This window comes from Microcebus murinus, chromosome 12 (genome assembly GCF_040939455.1).
Source record: "Microcebus murinus isolate Inina chromosome 12, M.murinus_Inina_mat1.0, whole genome shotgun sequence".
Lineage (NCBI taxonomy): Eukaryota > Metazoa > Chordata > Mammalia > Primates > Cheirogaleidae > Microcebus > Microcebus murinus.
In genome coordinates, this window is record NC_134115.1 from 45,196,805 (window position 1) to 45,222,348 (window position 25,544).

Consider the following 25,544-nt stretch of genomic DNA (forward strand, 5'->3'; position numbering starts at 1 on the left):
GCGCAAGTTTGCGCCAGCCTGAGCTGCTCCATTTCTCTTTGACGAGGCAGTCCAGAGAGGCAGTCCAGAGGCTCTACTTTTACCTGCCCTATACTCTCCAGCTACTCTCTTCCCCTTAACAACTTTCTAGGTTTCGTCCCTCTCTTCTTTGGGGAGCATACAAATGTTACTGCATCAGCTGAAAGCTAGGGTATTAATGCCCAGCCTGGGGAATGTGAGTCGCTTCTCAGCAGAGCAAGAGGGAGGCTGCACTAGTGGCATGTGGGTCAGAAGGCGGCTGCTGAGCAGTGCAGAGTGGAGCAGAAAGCTTCCCTACTACTTGCACTTTATTTGACCTGTGAATAAACAAAGACTATCTATTTCTAGAAATCCCATTGTTTTAACTGCTTGGAGTTTCTTTTGCAAACTTAAAAAGTCATTTCTTCATGCATGGTATTTAAAGCCCCCCTTGGGCCCAGTCTTAACGTTTTGTTGTTATTGTTCCCTTTCTGTATTCTTCTTTCATTGTGTGTTCTTATGTGCTGCAAACTCTCAGCTCTCTGAAATTCAGCCTTTTCTTTAACAAAGTATGACATTAGAAACAACTGTAAGGTTGTAGCATGAGTAGAATATTCAGGATTCTAGAGAACTTGGTAAATGTAACCTCTTCAGGTAAAAAATTAGGAGCATCAGCATATGGTTTCTCTTTTCTCATTCAACAGGTAGTGGTAGGAGCCTTGGAGAGTTTTAAAATAATAAAAATAAACAGTTTTTCATCTCTGGCCTTAAAGAGATTTGGAAAAGAGGGAGGAAAATGATATTTACAGAATACCTCCTGTGTTCCAGGCTACAGATCTATAAAACTATATCCATATCTATATTCGTATCTATTCACAACATTATTAAGAGGTAACTGGGGATCAGAGAAGTCGGGCAACTTCTGAGATTTACTTGTTTAAACTAAATTCTCCTAAAGATGGGATGATAATGTTAAGTTTCAGAGAAATTGGATAACTTTGAGGATTCTTTTATTGAAACTAAATTCTTCCAATGGCAGGATAATAATATGTACTATTGGAACAATATGTATGAACAAAGAATCCCACAGAACTTCTGAATATGCTAATGAGTTGTTGTTTTTTTTAAATTCTGCCTTTCTCTTAATCTTCTTGAGTGCCCTCCTATCCCTTTGCTTGGACTATGCGTGCTACTTCTCAAAGGCTTCATTTTTTCATTTGTAAAATACTCTTTGTTGACATCACAAGTTTTAGGTGAGGGAGTAAATAGTATTGTTTAGGTGAAAGTGAAACTCTGTAGTGCCATGTAAATTTAAGGCATTATTGTCACAAATGGAGTTCTCAATAAGAATGCCTGTGATGTATTTGGAATGTGTGTGATATACCTCTAATTTTTTTAATGTCTGCTTCTTATAAATTTAAGCCGAATTTGAAAGTAGGCAAAAAGAAATCCATTATAAAATGATTTGTGATTAAGCCACTTTTTTAAATATTTGAAAACAGAGAGGGGGGTGTGTGGAGGAATATTAATAAACATTTATGGGGCATTCACTATATGTAGTATTAGGGGTAGATAATGTGAAGGATATTCAAGAACTAGAAGGCATGATTTCTGCCCTGGAGGGGTTCAAAGGATGCGGCAAATATATTTTCCCCTCCTCTTATCTGTCTGACTCATCTGAGATACTCTGCCAGAGAAAAGTCCAGATTTTGATATAATAAATTCATCATTTGAACATTAGAATTTATTTTTATTTTTTAATTTAACACAAGTACTCTAATCTAGAGAATTTTCATGGTATAAGACCAGACTTTAAAATCAAATTAAAACTTGCAAATTCATTATTTAATATATCAAAATTCATATTTTCAAGAAAGGCCAAATACCCCTGTGGACTAGCATCTCTGGCATATTTTATTTTGAAGAAAGTTAAAATTTTGATTCACAAACATTGCCTTTTACATTTTAAACACTTTATAAAATTGTCATACTTTGAGGTATGGACATCTGTCCCTTTATGGGGGGGACAGTCACCAATTTTGTGTCAAATGACGTGCTTTTAAGACTTTGCTTTGCTTCTCTCTAGTGGACGACACTGTGGTTGCTATTCCCTATGGAAGCAGACATATTCGCCTTGTCTTGAAAGGACCTGATCACTTGTGTAAGTAAACTCAGTTGTTTTCCTTTGGGGATTGGGAATTTTAGTTGTTATTGTTTATTTTATGTTCCCAGAAGAGATTAAAACACAAGAGTACAAATCTTTCTACTCTATCATAATATGATATTTTGAGTGCTTCTGTTTACCTTTGAGCTGCCAGATGAGATGGCAGAAACTTCTGTGGTCATTATCTCTAACAACAGTCATCCTGAAAAGCACAGAATAGGTGCTCCCAATGGGTTGCTCATGGGTTAAGCACATGTTCGTGCGTTTGTGAAAATTCTGTCTCATCCTCTCTCTTTTTCCTTTCCAGTCTCAATCTTTTTCTTGCCTTACCTATCTTTTTCTTCTTTCCTTTCAATCCTCTCTCCCTCTTCTTTATTCTTTCTCTTTTTCTTCTTACTCCCATGTCTCATTACTTCATCAACCCAGAGGAACATAGAAACCACAAGCAACCTGAACACTGTAGCATTTAAAGAAAGCCATAGTGTTGTAATTAAACATCCCACGTATCAAATACAATTCAGAGCCCTCATATCTTAAAGATAGCTATTGGGATTCAGGACTGAAGGGTAATGATAAAGCCAAATATCAAATGGTAGCATGGTCCCTCCAGGGTTTGTACAAGAATTAATCTTCAGTCATGCCAAGGCAGCAATACACAGCCACATCTTTTTCTTTTATTATTACTGTTTAATGCTGTTTACATATAGACCTGTAAGTCATAAGCAGAAAATTATAGGCTATAAACAAAGAAGAGGGTGGAAGAGACTATGCTGGCATTTTCTGTAAAATTCAGTTTCACTGAAAGGCTTCACTTCACTTGGTTCCTTGAGCATTTCTGGTCTCCTCCACTCTGATTGTTCCTGTGTTTCCACAAAGCCATCTATCATCTGCTGCTCTTTCTCCTCGCCCACATACATGCCTATGCAACTCATTTAGGTAGGAAGCATTATTTTTTTGGCAATTGGGTTGTAAGTGAAACCATGCTAGAAAGACAAACGAGAGAAAGACAAATTGGAGTCTGTAAAAGTCAACCATAGCCTACCATAGTCTTTCTAAAAATAAAAATTGATACATTTCATGGAAGAGGTGAGATTTGAAGGGTCGTGTGAAGTAAAGGAATAAGTAAGGGATAGTTTAGGCAAAACCCCAAAATGCTGATACATCACCTTATATGGATCCAAGTTCTTTTCTAATGCTAATAAGCAACCCCATAAAATGTAGTGTTCACATGTCAAGAGATAATATGTGTGTGCACTATTACCACTCAAATAATTTGTTTTTTTACCTTTGAGAACTGGAGAGAGCTAACTGCTGGTGTAAGAACCCCACTCAGAACAGTATTTTTGTGAGCAGTGACAGAGACTGAAATAAAATCATCAGGCCAAGATCGTCACCAAGTGGGTGACTGACTCCTCCTTGCAGAAGAAAGAACCCACAGTAATAGATTTAAGAGGAAAATTTACTTTTATAAATGTATTGGTCTCCTGGATTTCCTGAGTATATGATCACTAAGAAGCTGAAGAATTAGGCTGTGTTTGGTTTGATTATCCAAAGGATTTGATGAAAAGCAAAATGGAATCTGCTTTTTTTTTTTTTTTAATTTCTGAACAAGCATACTGTTGGTAGTACATGTATAGCTAAAGAATTTTTCATTTTGTTTTGTTGTATTTAGAATATAATTCAACAACATGAATGTGGAAATGAATGATACCCTTTTGCTCCTGCAGCTCTTTGGCTCTTCAGTCCCAGAAGCTGGTTCAGTGTGGGACTGACCTTAAATAGTTAGGGCCAAACCAGAATAAGACTAGGCAGTCTGGCCCTCCCCCAGCTCATCTTTAGTCAGAAGTACCTTGAGAGAGACAGCTGTGAGCCTGTCAGTAGAATTGAATCCGATGCTCAGACCAGGCCTAGAACTCTGGGATTTTTCCATGTCCTAGAGATGTGTCTACAACTGCATGTATGGCGGCTTGAGGAATGAAGTCTGGAGGAAGGAGATTCATTGCTGTTGCTTTTCTCTGGTGACAAATGTGATTTCACCACTCCAACAGTCCCTTGATATGCCCTGTATTCTTCTGCGGGGTCTTCTCTGCACTAAGGCAGGAGAGTAAAGCCTGGCCTGTTCTTGAAGAAGATCTCCACAGGCATCATCTGAGAGTTACTGGGCATTTAATTGAATGCCAACATTTTCTACCAGTTGGTAGAGAACTTCAAGTAGACCACATGTAGAATAATATAGTACAAATACTTTAGGTACCTCCAAAGACCTTAAAAAATTATTTTTAACTCAAAGCCCCACCCAAGCACTCCATCTTTCTGCTGAAGAATCGCTACCCAAACCGAAAGTTCTTGTACAAACCATTAGCCTTAGTCCATTGATATTCCTTCGTGCAGCCATTATTCCAAATCACCTCCTAGTCCCATAAGAACGTAGTCTTCCCTGAAACAGACATTGTAATTGCCATCATACCCAGCATGCTCTGATTTCCTCCAACAAAAAATGCTTCGTGCACTTTGTCGTTGGCCAAAGTTGGATTTGAATGTTCCAAGAATCAAGGTTTTCTTTTTGTCTTAAGCACTTATGAAATACGATAGATAGATAGATAGATAGATAGATAGATAGATAGATAGATAGATAGATAGATGATAGATAGATATAGATAGATATATAGATATAGATATATATGAGTTAAGGATCAAAAAAGATTATCCAAAGAGAGAGTACTATAAAGGATAGCTCCTGTTCTTAAGTCACTGTAGTTTCTTCATTTTGAGTAATAGCACATATGCAATAAGCAACAAGAAAGGAATAAACAAACAGAAGTTTATGAATGAATATAAAATCACACAGGTACTGAGGCAGCTCAGAGATGATCTCACAGAGCAAAAAGAAAACTGGAAGGTCTCCTAGGCTGACGGCCATCAAGACTGCAATCAGTAAGATGTGCACCAGAGATGGTTTAGTCAAGGGAATAGGGTTATATCAATACCAAAGCAGGATGCACAAATGAGGTCATCCAGAGAGTCAAAGATTTTTTGACAAAGAACCTTGAATGCTTGACTATTGAGTGTTAAAATAATTTCATTTGCAGCATAAACTCCTATGTGATCCAGCAGTGCCTATATATTTTATTTATATCACAGTTTCAATTTCGTCAACTCTAAACTTTGTTGCATGAAATGTGCTTGCATGTGGTCTGTGGTAGCCCTAGGAACATCTTTCTCTCCTCTTCATGTGTTTGATTATGTAGATCTGGAAACCAAAACACTCCAGGGGGCTAAAGGTGAAAACAGTCTCAGCTCTACAGGCACCTTTCTTGTGGACAATTCTAGTGTGGACTTCCAGAAATTTCCAGACAAAGAGATACTGAGAATGACTGGACCACTCACAGCAGATTTCATTGTCAAGGTGAGCCCATTTAGGGACCTCATTTTTAAGCCACATCCAAACTGATGTTACTTATAATCTCTTGAAGAGAGAGAGAGACTTTAGGTTTTTGACATATATTTGGAAAGCCCATTTGTTATCCAGGAAATGTTTGATTCAAGGGTGTTGAGCTAGCTACCTCCTGGACTTTATAAGAACATACGATATTTTTAAGGTTATAGGGAAATCATTATATGTATTATTAATAAAATGACCCCCATCTAAGAAGCTAACATAGCATTAGTTAGGGGATATAAACTGTTTTCAAAATAATTAGGATACAGTCATTGACACATACAGGTTTTTCTCAGTAAAAGAGAAATACAAACTGATGATCCACAGTCTTGGTCGACTAGTCGCGCTTTCAATGGCAAGTTCTGTTGTCTCTTCTATTGGCAACAAGACTAAGTTGTTTCCTTCTATCAGAGCTTCCCTACTCTTCAAGGAAATATAAAACACATTGCTGGAAGCAACATGTACATTCTGCTGGAAAAATGTGCACACTAGAACGTTTGGGAATTACAATAAAATAAAACATATTTTTTTCCTTCAGTAGGTCAGGAGGACCTGAAGGATTTCAGCTGTAAAGCTGTAAAACTTGTAATATGTCCAGGACTTCATAAATTTTTCATCATGGGACCTGGAGCCAGAGGACATTTGATTTAAGCTAAGGCTTGATGACCCCATGGCAGCTGGAAGTAAGAATGCATATAGGAAAAAATGTGATAGACAGCGATGTTGGATGGAAGAAGGGTTCCAGAATACTGTCCTCTGTCTCCAACTGCATAGTAGTTCTTTTTAATCCGGTCCAGATGCCAGCGACATGAACATGAGCAAGAAGCTACAAGACATCAGAGGTAGCTGACAATAGAAGTAGTTAAGTAATTTCCATTAAGCAAGAAAATCCAGTAAAGTGAAAGATGTCTCTATTTTTTGAAGCCCTTGGAGTACTGTTAAATAGACTATGTATACCGCTGTAATTTCCCTAGTGGCCTTGCAAGAGTTAATACACATGCTGAAAATATAGTGGAATTGGATTCAAGTGATATTATTCACATTTGAATAGCTCACAGCGTTGGCAAATGCATTTCATCTATCCTGTTGCCTGCGCATCACCACTTGGACATCCTCTAGGCACGAGCGCAACATTCCAAAACTGAACTTCTCTAGCCCCAGAAGCCTACTTCATCTTTTCTATTTTTTGTCTTATAGATGAATACACTATCAACGTAGGCAAGTCAGGAACCTTTAATTTACCCTAATTACCCCTTCTCCGGTATGCCCCCAGTCAGACTGCCTCCAGACCATCTCAAGGTTGTTCTTTCTTCTCCATCCTAGTTGCCGCTGTCTTAGTTTGGACCTTTGCATTTTCTCACCTGAACTAACCTGAACTAATACTATGGACTCTGAATTAGTTTCCCAGCCTCTGATTCGTTGTCTCTGTTGCCTTCAGAGTGAGTTTTCTAAAACCATGATTCCCCTTTTCATAATTCTGCATAGCCCTTCACTTCCACTCATTGCTTTGAGGTTAAAATGAAAATCCATACCATAGCACCTGTTACCCTCAATAAACTGAATTGTGTCTACCTTTCCAACCTCACCTTTGACTTTTTCACTTCTATTTCAGCCAACTGAATAACTCATGGGTCCCCCAACACTTTACGCTCTTGTAGTTCATTACCCTCTACCTTGAATGCTCTCTTCTTCTTCTGTTCTCTTCACTAACTCCTGTTTCTTCTGCAGAATTTCTTCTTTCCAGAAGCATTCTGTGAATCCAACCTCAAATTCACATTTATATTACATCTCCCTCTCTTTGAAGGAAGGGACCAAATTGTATTTGTCTTCATGTCTCCACAAGAAGATCGCAATAAGCACTACCAAGTACTGGATGAATAAAGAACTTTTAACACACAGCTGTTTAAGTAGACCAGACACTGACATCTCTATTACACCTACAAGAAAACTTAGCTTCAAGGAAGTTAAGTGACTTGCCTAAGTTCCCACCAGTGGTAAGCCATTACTAAAAATAACATCTCTTCACTTCCGGCCCATGACTCTTTCGGTAATCTGTGTTGCTTCTAAAACTATGGCAGAATTTTATTTTTGAGATGTGGACATGACTCTTAAAACTGTCTGATAGAAACTGGCTCTCTACTTTTATTTTTAAATTAATTAATTTATTATTTTAATATGCAAATAAAAATTATATATATTGTATATAACATGATTTCAAATATGTATACATTATGGAATATCTAAATTAAGATAATTCACATATACATTATCTCATATACTTATCACTTTTTGTGGTAAGAACACTTAAAATTCTCTCAGCAATTTTCAAGAATATAATACATCGTTATTAACTGTAGCCACCATATTGTACAATAGATCTCTCAGAGTTATTCCTCCTACTTCACTGAAATTTTCTATTCTTTGACCAACATCTCTCCTGCCATGCTCTCCAACCAACCCTGTGGTAACCACCATTCTACCCTCCATTTTTAATGAGGTCAACTTTTTTAGATTCCACATATAACTGATACACAGTATTTCTTTTTCTACCTGCTTATTTTCTTGAACATAATGTCTTCCAGGTTCATCCATGTTGTTGAAAAATGACAGGATTCTCTTCTTTTTTAAGGCTGAATAGTATTCCCGTGTGTGTGTGTGTGTGTGTATCACCATTTTTTTTAGCCATTCATCTATTGATAAATGCCTAGGTTGATTCCACACTTTGAATATTGTGAATAATGCAGTGAACACCAGAGTGAAGATATCTCTTACAACATACTGATTTCATTTCTTTAGCTATATAACTAGCAGTGGGGTTGCTAAATCATATGGTAGTTCTATTTTTAACTTTTGAAAGAAGCTTCATATTGTTTTCCACAATGTCTATTCCAATTTACATTCCCACCAACAGTGTATAAGGGTTCCCTTTTCTCTACATCCTTGCCAATTCTTATCTTTCATTTTTTGATAATAGCCATTCTGACAGCTAAGAAGTGCTATATATCTTGTTCTAGTTTTAATTGCATTTCCCTGATGATTAGTAATTTTGAGCTTTTATTCATATACCTATTGGCCATTCATATGCCGTCTTTAGAGAAATGTCTATTAAGATTCTTTGTGTATTTTCAATCAGGTTGTTTTCTTGCTATTGAGTTGTTTGAGTTCCTTATATATTTTGAATATTAACCTTTTATCAGATTTATGGTTTACAAATATTTTATTCCTTTATGCAAGTTGTCTCTTCACTCTGTTGATTGTTTCCTTTGCTGTACAGAAGCTTTTTAGTTTGTTGTAATCTTATTTGTCTATTTTCGCTTTCATTTCCTTTACTTTTGAGGTCATATCCAATAAAAAATGTCCATGTCAATGTCATGAAGCTTTTTGGCCATTTTATTCTAGAAGTTTTATACTTTCAAGTCTTACATTTAAGTCTGTAATCCATGTTGAGTTGATTTTTGTGTATGGTATGAGATAAGAATCTAATTTCTTTCTTCTGCATATGAATGTTTCGTTTTCGAAACACTACTGTTCTCTCCCCAGTGTATATTCTTGATACCTTTGTCAAAAATCAGTTGACTTTAAATTTGTGAATTAATTCTGGGCTCTATTTTATTCCATTGGTCTATGCATCTTTTCTTAGCTCAGTACCATGATGTCTTGATTACTATAGCTTTTTAGTAGACTTTGAAAATCAGGTAATAGGATGTTTCTATCTTTGTTCATTTTTGCTCAAGATTGCTTTAGCTACTTAGGATCCTTTGTAGTTTAATATGATTTTTAAGGTTTTTATTTCTATTTCTGTGAAAAATATCATTGGAATTTTGATAGAGATTATAATAAATCTGTAGAGACATTTTAATAATAATTCTACTAATCCATGAACACAGTATATCTTTCTATTTATTTATGTCTTCTTCAACTTCTTTAATCAATGTTTTGTAGTTTTCAGTGTACAGCCCTTTTAAATTTATGGTTAAATTTATTCCTACATATTGGGGTTTTTGTACCTATTGTAAATAGGATTGTTTTCTTGATTTCTTTTTTGAATAGTTCATTATTAGTGTATAGAAATGCTATTAATTTTTGTATATTGATATTGTATCCTACAAGTTTGCTGAATTTATTAGTTTTAACAGGTTTTTGTTGGATGCATTATATACTAATTTAATCCGTGTCTTCTTTTTGAATAATATACACAGTAATCAGAATGGCCTCTTGTTAGTAGATCCAGGAATTGTATTGTCAAAATACCATTTTTGTTTCTTTAAAAGGAAAAGGCATGATTTAAACAAAATGAAGATTTTCTCATGGTGAAGAATTTTTGTATGTTACCACTAGTTCCAAGATAATGTTCTGGTATTTCCTTTTCTGGCCACCTTTAAAACTAGACTAAATTCTCATTTTGCTTACCAGGGGAGCATTTCTTCCAAAAAATTAAACTTGTTATATTGGCTGTATAAACATTTTTGGCAATGCCATTGTAGTGTGTCAGAATGGATGAGCACTCTAGGGTTTGGTATATTCTTTTGCTTACTGGGTAGGTGACCTTCAGTATATTGCTTTACCTCCTTTAGCCTGTTTACTCATTTATAAAATGGTAATAATCCCCTCAGAAAGAGTGCTGTTGAGGGATTAAATGAGATAACACATATATTAATAAAAGGGCATAGAACAAAATTACTTCCTTCCCATCTTTTTGAAATGTTTTAACTTCCAGTTAAACCAATCACAATTCTCTATCTACATAATAGCAGAAAGCTGCTTCTCTGAAGATGATCAGAGGCTGATCAAGTTACAAATAGTATACCCAGGAACAATTTGGCAGGTGTAGCCATTAAGATAAATGGCTGTGAGAGCAGACTGATGGTGACATCTGTCAATACATTAATTTTTAGGGATGATTTGGCTATTGCTGGATGACTGGCTGGCTTAGTATCCTCTTCCTCCCTTGTATCCCACGTGCATCTATTCTGAACCTGCAGACCCAATTAAAGAGAATGACTTTCCCAGACATAAAAGGGCCTTTCTCAGTCATTGGCCCATTCTTTCTTAGAACTTCCAACTTAGCTCCACTTGCGAGAGCAGCTAAGATATTTTTGGACATATTCTGGTTTTTCCTGTTTGAAAAATTTAGGCAGAAAACCAAATTAGATAGAGAGGAAATTGATTGATGAGTACCTAAGCTACTAAAGTAGCAGAAATATACAGCAGAAGCGAAAACAATAAGTATACTCAGAGCTAACAACGCTGACTCACAACTCATGCACTGATAACTAGAGAACAGTTATTTCTTGCAGAGGACAATTTACAAAATGCATTTACATTTTTATAGTTGGAAAATTTGGTTAGGAAGATTAGCATCATTCCATTTGTTACCAAAACAGCTTTTTTGAGAATTCTAAGGGAATAAAAAGCTGATTTCCACTTATATTGATTGGAGCTTAGACAGAGATAATGCCTTCATATTGTGCTCTAGACAGCCTTGAGCATAACCCTGCACATAATTAAGGCCCCCAGAATTGTTTTCTGTTATAGCACAAAGCAACAGGAGGGGCCTAGAGAGAAATCACAAATGCAAAGTAATGGGATTTTGCCTCTTAACGTTTGTAGAACTTCTCTCTCTCTCTCTCTCTCTCTCTCTCTCTCTCTCTCTCTCTCTCTCTCTCTCTCTCTCTCTCTCTCTCTCTCTCTCTCTCTCTCTCTGTGTGTGTGTGTGTGTGTGTGTGTGTGTGTGTGTGTGTTGTGTGTGTGTGTCTACTCTTCATTTAGGAGATGATTCCTACTGCTGCATGGAGCAGATTGACTATCATATATGGTATCTGCCTTCTCTTAGCTTGTAATTTGGGAGATAAAAGACTGGATAGAGAATGAAATAATGATACAAATAATTGAGAAAAAAATAAAAAGGACAGTAAAACTATAGATATTTACTATGAGCTAATGTGATTAAGAAAGCCTTGAGAGACTTGGGCAGCCTGTGAATTTTGGGTAGGATTGAAATACAAATGTTCCCAGACTTATAATAGTTTGACTTACAGTTTTTTGACTCTATGCTAGTGCAACAGTAACACATATGCATGTACTTCAAGTACCCACACAACCATTCTGTTTTTCACTTTCAGCACAGTATTCAATACATTACATGAGATATGCAACACTTTATTATAAATAGGCTTTGTGTTAGATGATTTTGCCCAACTGTAGGCTAATGTAAGTCCCCTGAGCACATTTAAGGTAGGCAAGGCCAAGCTATGATATTCAGTAGGTTAGGTATATTAAATGAGTTTTCAACTTACATGATTTTCAACTTATGATGGGTTTATTGGAACATAACTCCAAGGAGCATCTGTAATCAATTCTTTCTCCAATGGAGATTGAGCTTTGGCAAACGTTTAATTCCAGGTTGGTTTCGCTCTGTCACCTAGCCTGTTTCTACACAGCTTCCCCATTTCAGTCAACCTGTGCTCATAAAAGGGAAAACCATTGTCCTGAGCCAAATGTTCTTGAGAGAAAAAGCTTAAATCAACTGTAGGAAAGAAAAGAAGTAAGTAGTACATAGTGATTCATTTTCCTACCCAACTTTTACAGGTAGTGATTCCCGCAATAAATATACTCCCTTTTGCTGATTGATTCCAAGAGTTTAGAAGTGAGCTCATTAGAATATAATGCTTTTCTTGTTGGATTTCACGCAACGTTTTGCCAATTGTACAGCTGGGCTTAAGGTACAGAGACAGAATGGATTCCTCACCTGTCACTCCTGGCTCAGCCATGATCATTTGTTTCCTGCCTTCCTCTTTCATCTGAGCACTGGCACAGTCCTTCCAGCAGACTCAAATCTGCTCTGCCCCTCAGCATGTCCTTCCTGGTAGATCTCTTCCACCCTCTTTGTTCCTTAGCCAACAGTATACCTATTGTGACCAAAGAGGTATCTTTGATCCACTGCCCTACTCGAGGGTTGTGGGCAGCTTTAACCATAACCAACTTCTCTCATGCAACCCTGGACTAAGGGCCTGTGGGCTGAACTGCAGTATCTGCCAATATTGTGGTCTGGGGCTCTGGAAAGTCTAGAATACTCTGTAGGATGTGTAAAGGTAGAGTTGGGTACTAATACTTTTGCATCATTTTTATCTAATAATCCCTAATCTTAGTTAGCATTTCCAACTGATAAAAGTATCAGGTATTTCAAACAGTGGGATGATTAAAGCTATGTTTCATTCCAATAAGTAGTAGCATTTTTTGCAAGCCATTCCCACTATACTATCCTGCCTAAAGAGATAGCCTTCAAAGGAAGGTGGAAAGTGCTCTTGGGTGGAAGTTGTTTTGTAATAATACTGGGAGTTTTTTTTTTCATGAATTTTATTATTTTGTAGAGTGATCAGTAACATCTTCAAGAAAAATGATAGATGTATATAAAAAGATGGCAACTGGTCTAAGAATTTATCACAAATAATAGTTTTTATTTCCAAAAGTACTTGAAAGGACCATGATCACTATGTAAGTCAATTGTTTGTTCATTCAAGCATTTATTTATTTAGCAATTGTTTGGTTACCTACCATGTGCCAAACATTGTAGATGATGCTGAAGAAGGAGTGATGAGCAAGATAAATGGTACTCCCCTCCATAAAGTTTACAGAATATAGGGGAGAAAGGCAATAACATAGCAATGATATAAAAATTAAGTATTTGTAGACATGTACGTTCTGTAAGTAAGATTTTATTATCATTACATATCTTTGAAAGCCCAAAGAAAAGCATTTATAAACATTTTTACAGCAATTCTTGAGGGTACAGTATTACCAACTGTAATTACCAACTTCCAGAACAGACCAAAATTGAGCATAGTAGATTGAGGCATTTAATAAACATATTTACCAGTTTTCCATTTTATTCTCTCCCTAGCAGGCATACTATATATTTCCACTATTTCCAAGTTTCCCCAAGTCACGATGTCCTTGACACCCTGAGACCAGTGTGAGCAAGTCAGATGACACCGTGGGCCCCAGCTCAGAGGCTCACAGTAGCAGGTCACCATGGCTCCCTTTGCCGCCCTGTCCTCATCTGAGCAGTGACTGAAGTACAACCAAGGCGGGCTGGGGCAGCCCTGCCTCCCAGCCCCTCTGCAGGCTCATCTGGGGCAAAAGTTTCCACATCAGGGAAAGAAAAGAAACTTAGCTGGGGAACATCCCGGAGCTCACAAATTACCCTTTTGCCAACTGAAAAGAAAAAGGTGCTTTCACAGTACTTTATGTGGGAGAGCCTTTGTGTACTTGCTGATGTCTTCATGTGTTTAGAATTTTTCTCCTTTGATTTTACATGGGCTTCAAGTTCAACCACAACCCCACACGCACATTTGCACCGCCCTCCAGCTCTGCATGACAGTGCCACCAATTGCTATGGAGAGGGACCGGTTTTTGTCTTCTCATTTACTTTGAGTGTGAGAAGTCGTTATGTTGAATTAAAAACACTGAAACATTGTAATTACAGGGAGAAGAGCTTGGTTCAGAACATCCTTTTTTCTGATTAACATAAGGAGGTCAAAATTACATGAGCCAGATGTGTTTAGTTTCCTACACCAACATTCTAATGTGTCAAACTGAAGCTTTCAGCATACTCTTGAGAACTAGAACCTGATGTTTGAGGATTTAGAGTTTACGAAGCTACAGCGCTAATGATAACAAGGCGTCGAGCACGCAGGAATTAAGAAAACCAGAGAAAAAGACCATGACAGGCTCATCTCTATAAGCAGGTTTAGGCCACCAAAATTACACATCAGACTAGTCTCATTTGTTGTTTTTTTTTTTATTCTAAGCATTTTTTCTACTTGAATATCAAAAATTAAGAAGATACTGAGAAGGTAAGTAGGATACAGCAAAAGATAAATGCATATATCTTCACAACACTACTGTGGAGATTGCTTGGTACCATGAAAAGAACAGCAGCTTTAGAGCTGGGCAGACCTGAATTCAGATCCTGCTCTGCTACGCCCTAGCTGTGCAGCCTTGAGTAAGTCACTTAACCTCTCTGAGCCTCATTTTTCTCATTGTAATGTAAATGTGAGATATAATACAGAATAGTTTTAAGATTAGCTTTCCTATGATTAAAATATACCTTGCACATGGTAGGAATGTAGTTAAGTGCCAGTTGCTGGGGTAGCTATTGCCGTCATTATTAAAGCTACAGTGTGACTATGCAAAAAGGAAAAGCAGGAATGTTATCAATGTGGGAGAAACCATGCCAGATTATGTGGCTAGAGATTTAGATACCTCCTGATTGGTTTCATCTATTTGAAATAAAGAGGTCACTATTCATTTCCCATCTGTTTTCAAATTAAACCATGCAGCCTCATAATTTATGGTGCTTATGCATAGTTTTTATTGAACTCATTAAGAGCAATATTCTTTCTAAGCTGCTTGTTCACTTTCCTTCCACATGGTGTTTACTAACCCTTCCTCTTAACACCCAAACTCCTTTTAGCTATTCATTCATTCCTTCGTTTTAGGGCATGAGGTGCTTTTATTGGTAACTTTTAGAGTGGGCAAAAAGAACCTGCTCTACCCTTCTGCCTTTTTAACCAGATCAAAAGGCAAGCTCAGGCACTGTATGAATATTCTAGAACAAGAGTTCTCCAAGTATTGTGATGTTATATGCTTCTCGCTTTGGCCATAAGAACTTACAATTTTTTCCCTCACTTTCCCAGGACTCCGTTCAGTTTCTAGCATTCCAAAATGAACCCCTGCAAAAATATCCATCTCTGTGGGTCTGAACAAATTGCTCTGTTTTTTTTTTAATTTTTTCAATGAGCTTGTGTTCAAATGATAGCCCTCTTCTAATAGCTTTCCAGTGTGATAACCACACATCCCAAGAGAGTTAGAGGCTTGTGTGAGCTTTAAAAAAAGAGCTTTCCAAAGAATGTGATTAATACTACATCCCAAAGCAAGCAATTAGGTACCCTTGTATCTGACACATAGGACTGAGAGATATTAATCTATAGGCAATGCTCCTCTTTTGTGAAAGGCACTATATTGCTTCAGCTGTTTTTGTTTTAAAGTAGGGAATTGTGTCACTGTTTATTCTAATTAGAAAAGATCCAAATGCCCCATAGGTCAGAATCCCAGGGTAATATGAGATGTTCTGTGGGTTTTCTCTCTTTCTTCTTTCTCCTCTCCACCTCTCCCAGACTCTCTGAGGAGCATTCCCATATTCTCATGTAAACTCCAAAAACTCATCTAAACTCCAAAAATCTATCAAGTCTTCTTGTCGCTGTTTCTCCAGTATTCTTATTTTCTCCTGCATCCTAGGTGTTTAATCCACTTATTAAATTCAGTAGCAGAGAAATGGGGCCGTCTTTAAAATAATCTGAAGGCCAAATCCATCAATTTAGGACAACAGTAAGACTTAAAAACACTTAACAAAGACTTAGTCCCTGTGATTCAGTTGGACTGATACTTCTCTAATTGCTGTAATGTAGTTAGAGTAAGAAATGATCCTCTCAATTGTCCTTGGAACCTCCCTTAATGTTAATATAATGAGTAGTCCGAGCCTTGCCCAGCAGTCTAAGTGTCGTATGACACACCATTCTGCCTTCATGAAATTAACTGTTCATGTTAGGTAGGTTTTCCTTCTTTTTCAGTTTGAGTATGTTCTCTCAAACTTGTTCTTTTAAGAACCATTAAGGAATTATTGTCTCACATTCCCCCTTTTAAAAAGGAGGGGAGAGTTGTCATTTCCATAAGCACTAGCTTTATTTGAAAGTAATTGCTTTTATAATATAAGTGGGTGTTTCAAAGTTTGGTTCTTGGACCATCTACACTTGAATTGCCTGGTTCTTTCTTTGGGCATGGGCCCAAGAATCTTCCTTTTAGCAAGTTTCCAATTGGTAACTTTATACATTAAAATATCTAAATCACTAATTTGACAGAAAGATGTATATTTCTGAGAGGAAAGAGCTACTTAATTCTTGGACTCTTTGTTTTTTGTTTGTTTTGGTTTTCGTTTTCTTAACAAAAGACATTGGTTTAATTTTCTGCGGTATTGTAGTATTTATAATTTGCTTAGAACAAATTGTTTATTTCTGAACCTACATTTTAAAATCCACATAATTTTATCTGTTATACCAGAGTGGTTAGAAATAAAGGAGGGAAAGGGGATAGTGGTTTAGGATAAGATAGATGGTAGTGGAATCACAAGTCGAGACATTGCTATCCCTTGTCCCATGGTAACAGAACTGAGAAGGTGAGGTAGTGCTGGCCACACAAGGACCATTTGCTGGTTAAATGATGACATAAGTGATACTGCTTTTGCCACCTCTGCCCTAATGCAGTCCATCACACAGACCAAGACCATCTGTGCTACCATACATCCTGGTCCACAGCTGCAAGGGACCAGAAAGCATAGCCCTGTCACAGTAGTGCTACTTTCCTCTTGTCTCCTGCAGATCCGTAACTCGGGGCCCACGGACAGTACCGTCCAGTTCATCTTCTATCAGCCCATCATCCATCGATGGAGGGAGACGGATTTCTTTCCTTGCTCAGCAACCTGCGGAGGAGGTAATGGTGTTCACTTAGTATAGAAATTGTTGGCTTCTGCAAGGAAGGACTTGGCTATCATAAGAACAGAGTAAGAAGTGACTCTGAAATTACAAGAAATTGAGTGCTGTGGCGGATCCGACACTTTATTCTAAGTGGAGACGAATCCTAAAGCAGATATCTCAATAGAGATGCCCCGTGAACACTTTCTATCTGTAGAGTCCCTTTAAAGGAAACAATCTTTACATCTTTCCTTAATTTTGTGGAGGGCCAGCACTAGAAATATCCTAATTTGGCAAAAGTTTGGTCCTGAGGCAGACACTTCCATTCATTTGAGTATAAACTACTCTTCTGCCTGAAGTAAAGACATTTATTTAGGAATCAAGTGAAGAGTGTTTGTCAGACTTACTAAACTAGAGAAAATAATTTATTACCAGGAAAAAAAAAATCACTGCACTATTGACTTAGGCTCAGTTATTTTTCAGCTCCACCCCATCATGCATGCATTAAAAGGAAAGGCATTTGCTTTTTCTTTATTATTCATTAAAATGCATCTCTCTTGAAAAGTCACCGAATAAATTCCTGTCTGTGCTCCATCACATCTGTAACGTAGACAGTATTTTGTGTCGCTGGCAAAGGTTTTCTTTCCCCTCATTTGCTGTTCTTCATAATTATACTGATTACATAATAATTGTTTTGAATTATTTCCCAATAATTTATTTAGACATTTCTCAGATCATTTAGTTTATTTCAACTTTTCTACTATTATAATGTAATGGATAACTTAATGCCTAAGTATTTTTCTCCTTTCAAATTATTTCTTTGGAATAAATACTTTGGAATGAGGTTACTAGATCAAGGAATTTCAGAATTTTTGTGGCCTTTGGCATATATTACCAAATTCTTTCCAGAAGGATAACAAGCAGTGTGTGAATATTTTAGATTCATTGCCAACTGAGCCAGTATTTGTGGATTATCATTTTTTAAAGTTTTTCTAATTTAATGGGCATAAAATGTATGTGTATTCTTTTAAAAATTAACACATTAAATAGATTCTTGCTGAAGCATCAGGGAAACCAGTTAATTAGCTGACTTTAAATAGCTACTCCACATAGATATCACTAGATTAATTTGATATTAGATAAAAAGATATTACTTCAAATTGGAGACAAATGATTACCCATTAATTTTTATAAAACAGATTATATGAAGTAATTCATCTTGACCTATGTTTTCTCTGTCTACATAATGTGAGCAAACCATTCAAAATGTGGTTCTATAGAGCAGCATTGGATTTTGGCATAAAAGTAGTCAGTCAAAATTCCTTTACGTGCTTTTGCACAGTTGTTAAATAACTATTAATTCAACACTTTAAGCATTTCAATAGAATGTTTCTAGTTGCTCTATGTGTCCTAAACAGAAAACTGCTTTGTTTAAAATAAATCTTCAATTACTTTGATGTTTCATGGGAATATATTATATTAATATACCTATTAATGACTAACATAGGAAACAGTTTCAAAGAAAGAAATTTAAAGAAATAATCTTTTTCTGTTTAAAAACTGAAAACCATGCTTTGTGAGAAATAGCAATTCAATTATATGCACACTATGTAAGTTTCACATAGAGCTGCTGTTATAGTATAATCTCAGTAACCTTGACAATAACTTCCTATATAATTAGGCAATTAACATTAGATTCATATACATCCAACCCCTTTAGGCCTCATTTTCTTCATATCTAAGGGCAGAAGTAGAAGTAGTAGTGGTTTTCAGGTGTTTCTAGGTATCAAAACTTTCTTCAAAGGAAATCTTACTAGGAAGCCCAGATAGGAGGAAGACTGGTCTGCGTGAAGGTGTGAGGGGTGTCAAGACCAACCTTCTTCCCACTTCAAGGCCCAGTTTGAAATTTCCTAAAGAAAGTAACCTCTAAGTTCCCCTCTACGTTTCTGGTTCCAGATTCAGCTGGTTGGCCATTTTGCTAAGTGTAAAAAATTGCTACTCCAAATACCTTGAGAAACTTTAGAAAACATGATTCTCTGACCATTTTGGTCATTTACTTCATTTTTGTTCTAACCTTTCATTTCATATACTCTATAATAGCTTCAAAGCAACAGGTTTAGCCTGACAAATTTAATTTCAGATTTATAATTTAATTGTGAGCCCACATTTTACTACTAATACATGATAAATTTTTCCTTATGTAGACATTATTACAAGAATAATTATAAAATGATTAGCTCTTCATAAAATTAGCTGCTTGAGAGTACAATGTAATTGAAAAATAAGGGTACATTTACTTATCTAAAATATCACTTTGCTACTTGATTTTTTTTTAATAAAACAAAAATTAGGTGGAACATGTGTTCTCACCCATTGCTTTTATTACTTTCCATGCTTTTCATCTTTACAGTAGAATTTTAAAAGGTCTTTTTTTGGGTCTTTAATGAACAATTAATTTTTGTGGGTGGTCCGAGAACACAGCCTCAAGCCAGGAAATCTGGCTCATAAGCCTCCTTCTGATTTCCTAAAATCTTTTGCAAGTCCCTTAAAAATGTAAATCTTGCTTCCTATTTAGCAATAATAGCACTCAACCACCTGCCAGGGATAACATATTTAGGGGGTTGGTTAGGGTAAGAATGATACAAATAGCCTAATTGTTTTAAATTCTCTACGTGCATTTATTTTCCACCCCAAGAGTCTAAGTCTTGATCACCACCCCACCAGAAACCCACAGGACAATAAAAAAGGCATGTAGGAAAAATAAAACACATAAATAGAATTAAATATTACTCAGCAAAGCTTTTTTTTTTAAAAGAGGCTTCTCTAAAGTAAACAGTGGAAATTTGTGGAGGAGGCTAAGAAATATTGGCTAGAGACTTAATTTAAAAAGAAGTGAGAAAAGATTTTAAATAAAGCAAAAGTTGAACAGTAAGTAGGGAGGTCATTTTTTTAAATTCTTCAGGGAAAGAGCATGCATGGTGGCTACTGTTGGGATCTCAATTGTCCATTTATTCAGCTCAACCCATTCAAGTTGAATTTAGGCAAAAGTAATATTTCCAGACAGCTGGTAGGACCTGTCCTGTGCTATACTCCATTGGCCCCCATCGTCCAAGAGGGAAGTTGGGATTTATTTTATTTATTTATCAAGGAGTTTATTCTCCCTGGTGTCCTAGTTGTTAAGGAGGCAATGTCATGTCTTTGCATAAGACAGCTGGTAAATAAATACTGATAGTCTTTTTTGGATACAGAATTCTGTGTTACATTTTTAGATTATACTAAAGAAATAAAAAGCATAGTGCTTACCACAGAGTCCTATAATCTAGCTATGCCCTTGTGAAGTTCAAGCCTTATAATATAATTTAATTATTAAAACTTCAGTGGATTACTTGAGAAAAACACAGTATTTGAGGTCTGCAAAAATTAATGAGCCTTCCAATTATGCGCTTTTTTTCCTGGAAATGACGGGGGCATTGGGGAATAATTTCCATTAATGTGAGCTGGCCAAAAAGCATGAAGGAATTATTCTATTGGCGTGTGTGTTTAAACTTGCCTGGATGGTTTGATACTGCAGGTTACCAGCTGACATCAGCTGAGTGTTACGATCTCCGGAGCAACCGCGTGGTTGCCGATCAGTACTGTCACTATTACCCAGAGAACATCAAACCCAAACCCAAGCTTCAGGAGTGCAACTTGGATCCTTGTCCAGCCAGGTCAGTCAAATTTACTAGTTCATTTGTCATAAACATAAATCAAGTTCCAAATACACTTCTTAAATTAAAATGAAATATTTTAATTAAAAATAAAATGAAATGAAACATAAATAAGCGTTGCTGTCCCGTGTCCATTCCTAATCATGTGTGATTAATACCCGGGCTCCTTGCTCTTGCTGCTGTGTGATGCCATTTCAGGGTCTGTGGGCTTTCTTTTTGAAAAGCAGCCAGTGATGTGCTCTTCACAGTCATTTTCTCTTCTGATTTCTTTCCATTCTGTTTCCTTGTTTCTGCCCTTAACAAGCTCAGACCAATGAACTACTTGATATTCTGAACCAGTGGGATGGCCCGACGTTCTCAGATTCTTTCCACGTTTTCTCTGTCCCTGATCAGGGACTCAATCAGAGCAGACCAAATTTCAGGGCCGCAACTGATGTATTCTAGTCTGCAAGTGGTCCCACACTGATTAATTAGAGTCAAAACAAGCATTGGAATAGTTTTGCTGCTTTTGAACAAACTCAGCCTCTGCTAAAGAGAAAGCAGGACTTATATATCCAGTAGTCAGATTTTCAAAAGACATTTTTAAATAGGAGCTTAATCAGGCATTTGACACTTCCAAACATGATGGCTTGCTTTTTGGAGACCATAATTGGCCTTCACATTATTTGCAGGATCAAGAATCCACCTGACAAATGAAATATCCTCAGATTATGAGTAGTCATGGAAGTGCAGGTCAGGGACCTTTTCATGAGTGTAACATTTGCTTTTGCGGTTGCAACACTTTCTGGTGATTCTTTTCAGTAACTTAGCTTACTCATCCTTAATTTATAGAGAGGATAGGAGAAAATCCTTCCCCTACAAAAGTAGTTATGAACACCAAAAGGTAAAGAATTCCTTTCCAAACTCCTTGGATTTCTGAGAACCACTTCAATGTTATTTTTTAAAATCATAGTTTACTAATTATACATACATAAAAAGAAAGCTTCAAATAGTTAAAATCTATATGGACAATGTTGATGCAAATTATTATACTTTGGGATTATTTATGTTCTTATACTCTTTCTATCTTATGTTTATGAATTCTAAATGCTACATGTGATGTGAAATTGCTATTATTAATTAACTCATAGGAACCTTATTACCTACCTCATAAAAGAGAACTCAGAATAGCAGGCTTTCATTAAAGGAACAAAAGAATAGATATTTCATAATTATAAAATTTAGGTCAAGTTTAATTAGCTTCATATCATACCAGAAAATTATATATTAAAAATTGGATATGATATAAAAACCGAATAAGTTATTAAATTTTTGCTTGGATTTCTATATTTTGGAAATATTAAAGGTTTAATATATTTTTAGCCAAGATAATTATAACCCATGCAATTCAATTTTATTTAAAATTATTCTACTTATACATTTTTATGCATACCTGTATCAGCCAGACCAGTGTGCAAAAAGCCTAGTTACCCCAATTCAGACAGGTCAACTCAGCCATAGGGAGATTTTGAAAGTCTTCTACACATTTCCATTGAAGTTTGTACATGTATTTCTAGGAGAAATGAAGGGTTCATTTCCCACACCTTCATAAAGCTTTTCCCCACTAGGAAAAAACGCCAATGAGGTGATGGCCATGGAAGACAATTATGAAATAAAAGCATTTTGTTAACAATTTGAGGAAAATGTTTATAATCAGAAACATTTACTCATTCTTTCTGGCCTCTGATTTTTACCCACTTTTCTCTGTTGCAGTAACATTTTGGGGCTATTTCTTATTATCCAAAGCAAAAGGCCATTCTACATTGAGAGAAGACTGCCTATGCAATTTATGCCTTTTCTATGTCCTATGTTATTTTAAATCATCTAATACAGCACATGAATAAATGTTGGGACAGGTGTCTATTTAAAAAAAAAAAGAAAGTGAGAAAAGGAAAAAGAAAAAAATAAGTTACAGACAAATGTCAAGAAACTGCTTTATATTGAAGAAGTGATTAGACAAAGCTGTAAAAATTAAGGCTTACCAGTAGCAGAAGTTTGAAGGAAAGCTGCTTTAGAAAACGTAGTTACACTTTGCTAAGGTTAACGTACTTCAGGAATTGCCCTGAAATTCATTGAGCTCTTTTGTATACCTGGGATCAAAGTAACCCATCTGAATTTTAAGAGAAAATGAGATGTGAGAGTCTGCAAAAAAAGTAGGTAGAAGAGTTTCTATAAAAGAGGTCTGTTCTCCCTTCACTCACAGCAGAATCAAACCCTCAAGAAACTATTTTCTAACTACAGGTTTAACAGTCTAATAGTAAAATCAAGAGTGAACAATGACATTAAACTAACACTTTTATGTCCAAAACTAGAAACTCCCAAAAAGGAAAACATAGATGTGTTTAGTACAAAGTCACATATTTTTGAATTTAAAAATAAATTTATTATATCTAGCCATTGAGATGTTTACACATTTGTCTTGAATCACACTAGGATTTTTGACCTATTATAGTATTTAACAGCAAAATCCCTTTCAGATAGCCAAGTTTATTCACTTTCAAGAATGGTAAGTATACTGACAACAAAAATGGCACTAAGTATTTAAGTCTATAACCTTAGATTTATTACTTTACCATTTAGGGCCTCAGTTTTCTCACCCACAAAATGGGGGTGAGAAGGTTGTTTGTTGCATTAAATTAGTGTTTTTTAAACTATACCCACAGAACTTGTTCCACAGTTTCTTTATTAAATTTTGTTTTATGTAGTTTAAAGTGTTTTTAAATAACTCACAAAAATATTCAAACATGTTAAACAATGAATTTTAACTGATTTCAACTAAGTTAAATAAAAAAACTATTGTAACAATTATAAAAATATCACACTACAAACGTAAATGCTTTTTGCCCTCATCATTAAGTTTTTCAATTATGTCTGTTTAATCAAAAAAAATACATATCCTAAGATTGCAAGGGAAGCTGTAAAAATGGTTTCCATTGGCAACTACTTCTCTGTGATAGTAAGAATTTTCTCATCACTACACATCTAAAAACAAACAAAGCAGAAATAAACTGGGTGTGACCACCAATAGCCATAATCCCTCATGTCTGCTTTTTGTGTTTACCGAAATAGCTTCCCTGTTCTCATTATATTGCTTCATAATAATCAAAAGTTATACATTTGAACTGATCAACTAAAACTATAAATATTGGTGTCAGGTGTATATATTTTGCTCTTCTACACAACATAAAACCTTTCAGTGACCAAACTGTTTCTACATCACTGCTTGTAATTGTATCCATGGCCCCTTCCAACTTCAAATATCAGTGAGGATTATAAATATCAGTCATTATTGTAGTTTTAGGAAGTTTACAACAGCTTCTCAATTACATGAACAACTTCTAGGAGTTGTCTTACATCAATAGAGACGTGAAGTAGGCACAGGAAACCACTGGCATGGAGGAGTCTGAGGAATATCTCACTCCTTACTATTTGTCCATTTTTTTGATTCTTGTTCTATCTTCCTTTTATTCCCACCATTTTCTTTCTTTGTTTTCCATCTCTTTTTTTTTCTGTCCCTCCATTTTTTCTCTCTCTCCTTGTTTCCCTTTTTCATACTCATCGACATCCACTGTCTTCCGTAGAGGCAGATTACTTATGAAGTTCTTGAGGTTAAAGAGATTGTTGACATCTAGCCTATTCTTTTCCAAATTTTTATGTTTTGATGCCTTTTTTCTGATTCTAAATGCCAACTTAGAAATGTCGATAAATTAAAAGGCTGTAACGGAAATAATAAAATTCACTAATAATCACTAATACCCACAGATAACCACTATTAATGCTTTTGCTGTATTTCTTTCCTGTCTTGTCTATAGCTCATAACATAGTTGAAATCATACCCTACACAGTAGATACTTGGAATTAAATGATTTAGCATTCTTGGTTTCCATTCTTCTAAAAGCAAGCCTGGATTCTCCATGGCAAAGAGTAATTTGACATTTTGCTGAGGCAGGAATTTAAGTCACTTGTACTATGAGACCAACAGTTGAGCCTAGCTGGCTGCCCAGCAATTTCTTCCCAAGAGGGCTTTGTTGTTCTCTGCTCATGTCATTTATGCAGTCATTCTTCTGAAGTGATAAAATATGTTGTTTCCTCGCCAAAAGTTGTCTCAAAAAGGGAGCCAAAACTCAATGCTTATAAGGGAAATGAAAAGAATGTGAAGTATAAAGATTTAATGACTTTTAGCTAAAATTAATTAATATTTTTTATTGGCAATGCAGAGCTATGACATCACTGAGCCCATCGTATGTTCTATACATAGTATATTATATATTCTGGTGGTAGTTCCAACTTGGGCACTCCCAGAAGTCCAAAGACTTGCCCCTCCTTATGGCAAGGATCCACTGCGTGTTTAACTTATTTTCTGCTTCATTTAACACTACGTTATGAGTCCTTTCCCACATGACAAAGACATTTGGGATCAAATGTAAAAGTTTCTCATGTGCCAACCATGCTATGGTCATAGCTTCTGTCTTACACCAGGGGAGATTTTGTTTTTTGGAATTTGTGCAGTGATTTATGCCATTTTTATCTCTTGGGTGGAGGGTCAAACCCATCATGCGGCCAGAAAGCCTCAAACTGCATGCTTGTGGTTCAGCAATAACTAAAAAGGCATAGTTTTAATTCAGCTAATAAGCACTTTATATTTTCAGAGCAGCTTTAGGTGTAAA

The 25,544-nt window shown here is 36.1% G+C and overlaps 1 protein-coding gene across 3 annotated transcripts in view; it reads left to right on the forward strand.

Moving 5' to 3' along the window:
- ADAMTSL1 (ADAMTS like 1) overlaps nucleotides 1–25,544 on the forward strand; it is an 856,830-nt gene that overhangs the window by 639,098 nt on the left and 192,188 nt on the right. For all 3 annotated transcript variants that reach the window (XM_012769704.2, XM_012769705.2, XM_012769706.3), the window contains 4 exons: nucleotides 2,084–2,158; nucleotides 5,410–5,567; nucleotides 17,036–17,147; nucleotides 20,700–20,838. In XM_012769704.2, the coding sequence (XP_012625158.2) occupies nucleotides 2,084–2,158; nucleotides 5,410–5,567; nucleotides 17,036–17,147; nucleotides 20,700–20,838 (484 nt within the window). The remainder of the gene's footprint in view (nucleotides 1–2,083; nucleotides 2,159–5,409; nucleotides 5,568–17,035; nucleotides 17,148–20,699; nucleotides 20,839–25,544) is intronic.